General features: G+C 27.7%; 1 protein-coding gene and 1 long non-coding RNA gene across 3 annotated transcripts; both read right to left on the bottom strand.

Moving 5' to 3' along the window:
- LOC122848672 lies at positions 1–2,399 on the bottom strand. Its single transcript, XR_006373477.1, has 3 exons — positions 1,772–2,399; positions 797–935; positions 1–612 (listed from the first exon to the last, which is right to left on the bottom strand). It is a non-coding gene; the product is annotated as an uncharacterized LOC122848672 (long non-coding RNA).
- Positions 2,400–2,971: 572 nt separating this feature from the next.
- Positions 2,972–8,388, bottom strand: LOC122848670. 2 transcript variants are annotated; one of them, XR_006373476.1, is made up of 11 exons: positions 8,292–8,385; positions 7,557–7,861; positions 7,357–7,476; positions 7,094–7,297; positions 6,786–7,023; positions 6,537–6,690; positions 6,215–6,458; positions 5,870–6,119; positions 5,159–5,350; positions 3,353–5,080; positions 2,972–3,260 (listed from the first exon to the last, which is right to left on the bottom strand). XR_006373476.1 is itself a non-coding variant. In XM_044146896.1 (10 exons), exons 1-10 carry the CDS (start codon positions 8,353–8,355, stop codon positions 4,764–4,766), a joined length of 2,088 nt encoding a protein of 695 aa, XP_044002831.1. In that variant the 5' UTR covers positions 8,356–8,388; the 3' UTR covers positions 4,453–4,763. The 2 variants fall into 2 exon arrangements, 1 of the variants encoding a protein (XP_044002831.1); XM_044146896.1 differs by lacking the exon at positions 2,972–3,260 and having other exon boundaries at positions 4,453–5,080; positions 8,292–8,388.
- Between the last annotated feature and the right edge of the window lie 339 nt (positions 8,389–8,727).

Below are 8,727 nucleotides of genomic sequence, written 5' to 3'. Positions count from 1 at the left end.
TTTTTTTTTCAATTTCATTTATTATAAACTCTTGAATTTATAAAAAAACCAATATCTAAATATAGACAGCTCTTTATCAAGAGTTATTTGCCAATTTTCAATTGGTTTTAATAAAATCAATTACTTAATTTTTTTGTTAAATATATTTCACGATTTGAATTGATTTTAAAATTTAAACTTGTTAGCAAAATGGATAATATTGAACAACATGAATTTATATATTTATATGCCCTGGAGAGTAAGCCAGAAAATACATTTATACTTTAGTCTAATGAAGAAGAGATATGACAGAGGGCCTTACGCTCACCAATTTTGTTATTGAATTATTTTGAGACTCAATATTCAATACTTGAAGATAAATGTATATACACTGTAATCTTCAGATTAGAAGTCTACAGATGGAAGAGGCGTGTCTGTATCAAACACTAAAATCCTCTGTTTCCCAAGGCATATTGGGGGATGAAATATCTCCCTTGTATCGCACTCGTAAGATCTTGATGATGCTCTCCTCGTAAATCAAGATACAATTACGACAAAATCTTCTTTTCTCTGTCGCCAATACGTCCAATGTATTTTACGAGGGTGATTTTGTTAAATCATCAAAGAAACTTTCTAAAAAATATTAATTTTTTCAAGGATATAAAACAAAACTCATCAAGTATTTTTTTTTTTTTTTTTGTATATGAATATTTTAAAAATTCAATTAAATTAAAATTATGTAAATTTAAAAATTATAATTTAATTGAGAGTTGAGTAAATTAATTTTTAAAATAGCAAACTATCAATTTATACTCACAAGTACGTACAATTAATTGAACGATAAAATGTGGCTGCACTTTAATGGTCGACAAAAGTGATCTCATGTATTTTTAGTAGCTTCTGATTTATTTTTTTCAATACTCATGAACTCCAAAAAACTTTTTCCTCGATAAGTTCTAAAATAAAACAGAGAAAAAATGCTTTTAATAAATTATTTTTTAAAAGTATTTATTCATTCTTAATAATTAAAATTATTTTTATATTTAATTGAAAAGTTTTTTCATATACCAAATAAACAAATTAAATATTATAATTAAAAAATAATAATAATAATTTATTACATTAATTTATAAAATAAACACGAGAATATTTAATTAAAAGCGGACCACATCTGGTATTTTTCTATTGTATATATTAAATTCTCTCATCAATTTTAAAAATATTATTCATGAAATTTTTGAGCTATGTAAATACAACTATTTGTTGATATGTCGACGTGGAATGATTTTTAAATTTCCTGAAAATTACTTTTCATACACACATAAATGAGTTTTTTGAATATATATATATTTTTTTTTTCATCAATTTTGGGTAGAATGAAGAAATCACTGAATTTGACATACAGCAGTTCGTCAAAATGCGTATGTCAAATATCATGCAAACAGGGGAATTGAAATATGATTGCGTGACGACAGCCAAGAGTGAAAGCATTTGCCTGGCAAAGCTTTGAATCATTAAAATTATATATATATACAAACATACAGAGTAAAATTGGTGTCGTGGTTTCTGGCTCTATTGCTTGATATAATTACAACTGAAAATTTGAGCATCACACACATCAAGTAAAATCCAGTTTTATATTTATGTGCATACACATTAATCATGTGGGGTTGATGTTTGTTACAGTGCGACAATTTATAACAATTTATTTTATTTCTCTCCCTACGTTTATTGCCTTCATTTAGCTAAAGGCTCGTCTACTTATTTCTATTTTTTTTTATTATATACATACTTTGGTTTCTTTTCTATGTTTGTGGTATTTGGTTTTGTATATATTGGGGATAGAGCAAATGGTCATTGGTTGCTGCAGTGTTTTCCACAGAGTAAATCCCTTATTCTTTTTCAAAAAAAAGGCAATGCACACACACGTTCGTCGTAAATGCGCTTGGCCACGAACCACCTACAACAATTTATTATTGAATGTTACATTTAGAAATATATATGAAGAAGGGTGAGAGTTATACAGAATCAAAATGACCCTACTAGTATTTTGTGAGTGTGTAACGCACTGTGAGAGAGGGGTATAAATGTTGCCACCAAGTACCAGGGGAAATCGAGGGGTAGATTGTTGGACTGTTACTTTCAATTAGATAATTGGAAGTACTGGGATTCAGCAATACAACTAACTATTTAACTTTGTATATGTATATATTCTATATACATAACGCTATGCGTTAACAGAAGCGAGTTATTCAGTTTCTATACCACACTCTCCAATGCCACCAGTAATTTCATGAAAGTGCTGTTTACTCGTACACACGAATAGATTGTTTCAAGTGGATCACAACATCAATCTCTATATTTTATACAATTTTTATTTTTAACATATTTTTTATTTTATTTTTTTCAATGTAAATAAATGTTTGTCAATAATATATTTAAATTGAATTTTTTCATTTTGTTAATTTTCTATAAAACTATATATTGAATAGAATAATAAAAAATACCATATGCAAATGAAATTATTGGTTTTTTTTTTTTTAATAAAATTTTTACTTCTAGGAAAACTAAAAATATAATGAAATTGGTGCTATCAAGCATATTTTGTCATTTTAAAATTGAATTATTTTAAGAATTTATTATGTAAGCTCATGGTACTTCTACTACTACTACTACTACTACTACTACTACTCTCTCTGTCGTCATATACTTGTGGCATATTTTTTCTTCTGCACACAACTGTGATGATGTGTTTTTTTTTTTTTATCGTTTTTCAAGTTGTATGCTAAATAAATGTCTCTCGTCATAGTAGAGTTTCAACAGTATGTAAATTCGGTTGAATGAAAAGCGGGAGATTATGAAAATCTCGATGGAGAATTGTTGCTTTTACGAGGGTTAAAATACGGAGGATAATAAAAAAGAAAAGCCCCAAAGATAGAATAAAGTAGAGGCGGAAAAATGTAATCACACATCGACTGATTGTTTTTCCCCCTATTGATGTTAAAAGTCAGGTCAAGGATTGTATAATATTTCTTTTCACAATGAAATTTCAAATGTTCAATTGCTTATAAACCTATATACATATCCATGCATGTATATGTTCACGTAAAGATCATGCAAAATTGATGAAAAAAAAAGAGAAAAGTTGATGAAAAAGTAAAGACTAGAATTCAGCTCAATGAAGAAGAAGAAGCGACTGAAAAATATATATAAAGAAAAAAAAAAGAAAAAGTGGTAAAAGAGTAGTAACACCACAACGAATATGGCTTCTCGTCGTTTTCCTGAAAAAGATATTAAATATTAATCCCACGAAATTACAAGCGCACTGGTAATCTTTCGACTCGTTTTTTTTTGTCGTGTCTCTTCTCTTTACCTTAACATTCACTCGACAACCCTATACAATAATGTTTTTTGTCTCTTTTCTCTTTTACTCTTGCAATCTAACGACTGTATATAGCAGCTATTGATGGACCAAGCTCCAAACACCAGACTTTCAATTGACTTTTTTTTTCCTCCTATTTCTAATATGGTCCATGTCACAATACAAGTCCAACATATACATCTTGGTGCGGTTGTGCCTGTAGCTCTTTCCACTCTAAGCGCAACGCCGAGTAATCTAGGCGCCGGATTAACCCAAGCTCAAGATATCAGTTGGGGATTTAACATGGTACCGCGTACTCTTCATTGTAATCAGTAAAAGAGACAGACTTATACGAAGAACATTCTTCTCTTGTACTATGTATAGTGTTCTTTGAATCATTTTGTCCTTTAAACCATGGTTCACTGAATCTCGAATATCCATTGGTTTTCTTCAACTGATAAAAGATTAAAAAATAAATTTAATTAATTTATAGGTATATATAAAATAAAAATATTGAAAATAAAAAATTAATAATTATATTTATAATATTTATCTGACAAACAAGTCAACAATTATTTGCATAAAATGATAAATTGTTTTTTAATTAATGCCACTCATTATATATACCCATGAGAATTGTTATAGAATTATTATTTGAAGAGTTATATTTACAATGCTCTTGTGGAGTCTTTTGAATTTTGTGTGATGTCTGGCGTGTGTCGACTGTCGAGGCAAATGGCAATGAACGTGGGAAGAATGCGAATTCTATTGGGGTAAACCATTTATACAAAACGAGACAACTAGTTTGAACTATTTTATAACTCATTGATACATATTTCAAATGTCTCATTCATATGTTTCAAATTAGGGGAAAAAGAAATTGACAATTGCCAAGGGACTATTTGTTTATAAAAGAAATCCATGCTTATATAAGAGATAAAATTATTTTTATATATTAGCCAGCATATGCAATTTTTATCTCACTAATTCTAAAAGTAGAGAGATGCAATCATTTTCACCTAGACTTGTGCACCACAGTAATATTATTATTTTTTAAAAATTTTTTATCATGTAATTAATTTACCTTTTTTTCTGCGGGAAATGTTTTCTAAAAAAAAAAAAAAAATCATTTCTTTTTAAAAAATTTAATACTCGGTTTTTTTTGTTTTGTTTTTTTTCATTCACTTAGATAAGCTTTTTAATCATACGTATGAGCTCTTTTAAAAAATTAATGCTTATGTAGATTTTTTTTTTTTTTCATTTATAAAAACATAATTTTTAGACTCATTGTTTATACTACTTGAAAATATGAACAGCATGCAATTCATATTAATTTAATATGCAAGTCATTTTAATTAATAACGGCTAACTCAATTGCTCTCGAAATAAACGAGTATATTTTCAAGTGTGATAGTAATAAAATTTATGATTCAATATTTTTTTTTTCTGGATTATTTTTTTCGGATAAATTGTATGATTGAGAGTATGATGTTGGTAATTTAAGGGGCAATTGATTGCGCATATTTTTAAATTGCTTAGTTTTGTGAAACAATAGAGCAGTAGTAGCACAAAAAGAAAAGAGAAGACCTAACACAAGAAAATTAAAAGTGAAGGATCGATATGACAAATAACTTGATCTTGTCGATGGAGTGTAATAAATATCAGCATAATATTCCTCATCAGAACCAGAAGTCAAACGAGCATAGCATTTCCAATTACCAATGTCGATAATATCACCATCTAAATAATAATAATAAAAAAAAAAAACATTAAAAAAAAAATAAATAACAATGCTGTAATCAATTTTTTTCATCTTACATTGAAATTGAAGACTGCAATTATTTTTGTTTTGTTTGATATTATATTTTGTCAGGTCATTTTGATACAGTCCATTTCCATATGGATTAATCCAACGACAGTAGTCAATTTCTGCTTCAGTATTTGGGAACAAACGACAAAGAAGTTGTGTTGATCCATCAATATTTTTAGCACTTGGAATTAGATAAGAATCTATTCAAAAAATAAATAATAATATTTAGAAAATTATACAATATATTATCGTATATAAATTTTGACGGAGCAGAGTATCTACTAAATCGATAATGAATTTGGAATTTAAAGGAGGAAATATGTGACGTTAAATTTATGAGAAAAGTTTAAAGCATCTAGAATTTATCAGTTGTCTGAGATATATATAGAGAAGGGATACATAGTTTGAAGCAAAATTTATAATATACAAGTTAAATAAATATACAGTAAACAAGTTAAGCAACTACAACGCGAGTCATTAAACCAGCTACATAATTACAAGATCAACGCTCTACTACTCGACTATTTAATTCAATAAGCAACCACCACAGCATATCGGTTTCACAATTAAGCACGAAACATCTAAAGTTTCAGATTCCACTTCTTCTGACGTTACATTGAAGTAGGACATTATCAACTGATTATAAATATATTAATTATATATTTAAAAAATACATTTTATAAAAATGTAAAATATTTAAAAATTAATATATAACATACCTGTGACTGTAACTTGGATTATCGATGTAATTTCTGCACTATAACCACTAACACCTAAATGACAACTCCAACCACCTTGGTGTGTTTTGTCAGCATTTTCAACAATTGCACCACAAACACCAAGAGACAAACCTTTGCCACTGTATTGAAGAGAATTTGTAGAATTTTTATCTTTTGTTACTGAATAAATTGTACCATTGGGACTTAGCATCCAACAGTAGTCCAATTGCGTATCAACACTGCATTTTAACTAAAAAAAAATATTAAATAATAATGAAAAAAAAACAACACAATTAATAAACCATATTGTTTAAAAATTTACAAAACACATGAACATATTGTTACCTCAAAATTATCACCATATTTGACATAAGTAGGTTCCTTTGAAATCTTTAAATAACGTTTGTCAAAACTTTTTTGATTAGCCAATAAATTAACATTAACAAGTGCAGTCAGTGTTTTGTAATTATCAGTCATCACTGAACATTTCCATACTCCATAATCATTTGAATGTGGATTACGAATTGTGAGACCACACTGTGCTTTACGATTAGCATTATTTTCATAACCAATACCATAATACTCATATCTATAATATTAAAATTAAGATAAGATAAAATAAGTATATATATTATTTAAAAAATAAATATTTGTCGTAATAACTTACTTGTTATTTCCAACTGCAGCTGGTAATATTTTAATAGTACCATCAGGTTTTATAAACATACATTGACGAAGTGCTTTTACACCTACTTCACATAGCATGTTAATTGCATTTTCAGTTTTATCATTAATTACAGTGACATTTATACTTTGAGAATCTATAAAATGTCATTAAAAAAAATAAATATATATATCAAATTATAAAGTTTGAAACCATGTAATTCAAGAAGACAATATTGTCCATTATAATTACCCCAAACTTCAATATTGTAGTGTTCCTCAACAAGTTCCATACTGTGCTTTAGACCGTATCGGGCAATCCAAACTCCTGCATGAACAGTAGAAACTATATCCACATTGTAAACACAGTCGGGTATACTCAGTACTATAATATAACCATCTGGTCGTTGCACCTCACAATAAATTCTGTCAGACCTTGATAATAGTCGTAATTTTTCATTGATTGCACCTTGATTCCATTGGTCGTAATACTAAAAAAATATTTTTTCTAAGAAATAAATCATAATTATTAATAAAAGTATGTATTTTAATTATTTTTACCTCTTTTATTTGAGTAGTATGATGATTTTTATTAGAAACTTCTATATTAAATTCTGCTAATAATTTTTTATAATCTGATACACTTGACAGTGACCATTGACCATGTTGTTTATTGTCAATAATGAGCATGCGAACACCACATTTACCATAAAGCTCGATTTTATAATTGTTATTTGGTAAATTTTTTAAGTCATATTCAATTTCCTGTGAAAAAAATTATATGAATCACCAAAATAAATGCTAAATAACAAAAGTTAATTTACCTCTGCCACCATTTTAAGTATACAAGTGCTATTTTGAGATATATTTGTTTCTTCTATGTACAAAGTGACATATTGATCTTCTTCAACGTAGACAGTTGTCGCAGGCAATGCTTTTACGTTCTGTAATATTATTTCAATGATTGTCATAAAATTTTTCCGTCTTAATTTTAAATTTTCTTGTAAATTATTTATCTTTTTACCTGATTTTCATAAACAAAAAAAGTTTCTTCAAAATCTTTTAATATTTCTGCTGATTTGTAGGAAGTCTTTATTGTCCATTTTCCAGAAAGTTCAGCAGAAAATTCAGTTAATGAAAATCCACATGAATCATCCCAACGACCAATATGACTTACATATTTATCTGGATCTGGATAAATTTTATAGACTATGTCTTTTTTTGATCCATGAAATACTGCTTGACAATTAACAAGATCACCAATTATTTTTGTTGGATTTATATCCAATTTTTTTCCGACAACAGCATTTATTTCTTGATTATTTTTTCCTGTAACACACAATCACCATACGTAATATTAACTGACACATAATAATTTAATTTTTTTACATTGTCTATTGTATAGACAAATAAAATAAAATAAAAAATTAAAAAATTGATTGATGTCAATTGTGCTTGTTGCTTGGTTAAATTAATTTTTCAATTGAGAATTGAAAAAAAAAGATGGTCAGATGAGCAAGAGAATGAAGAGAAGGTATAACACCATCAACAGATCCCACAGAGACGTGAACAAGCTACGGGCGTGTATAGCTTGCGACAATGTAATACTGAACGAGTAAAGGGAAGGTAAAACGAAAACCGGAAAAGGTCGCTGGCTCGTCCTTCCGTTTCGAGATTTCAACAACAATTGTTACACTGAAAGGGTGGTGGCACGTAGAGAAAAACTATAAATCTATTCGATTTAAACAGTGAATTTTACCAAATACTGGACGTTCAAATTGAATCACCAAAAGGAGAAACGTAAAAACAAAGAAATGCTTCATGACGCTTTTGTGTTAAAATGGACTATGAAGTCTACAGTATAGATACCGGTTCTTTTATATCGTTGATAGCTTATCAACTGATTACCGATTAAAATAAATCAATAGCCTTTTCTTTGTCCAAATAATTTAAAATTATTTTTTTTAAATTCAATCAATTAATTTTAAATAAAATTATGAAAAAATTGTATTTAAGAAAATACAAAAATCATTGTTATTTAATGATTAAAAAATAAAAATGTTAATATATATTTTTTTCTCTTCGTACAGTCTTATTGATATTAAATCTTTTTTGCTGACTAATAAAACAAATAATTTTAATATCACCTCGTGAATCCACACCCAAATTATCTAATGGTTTTTTGATTTTTATTT

This window comes from Aphidius gifuensis, linkage group LG2 (genome assembly GCF_014905175.1).
Source record: "Aphidius gifuensis isolate YNYX2018 linkage group LG2, ASM1490517v1, whole genome shotgun sequence".
Taxonomy (NCBI): Eukaryota; Metazoa; Arthropoda; class Insecta; order Hymenoptera; family Braconidae; genus Aphidius; species Aphidius gifuensis.
The sequence above is the reverse complement of the archived record's forward strand: the minus strand, read 5'-3'. Positions and strand labels throughout refer to the sequence as shown.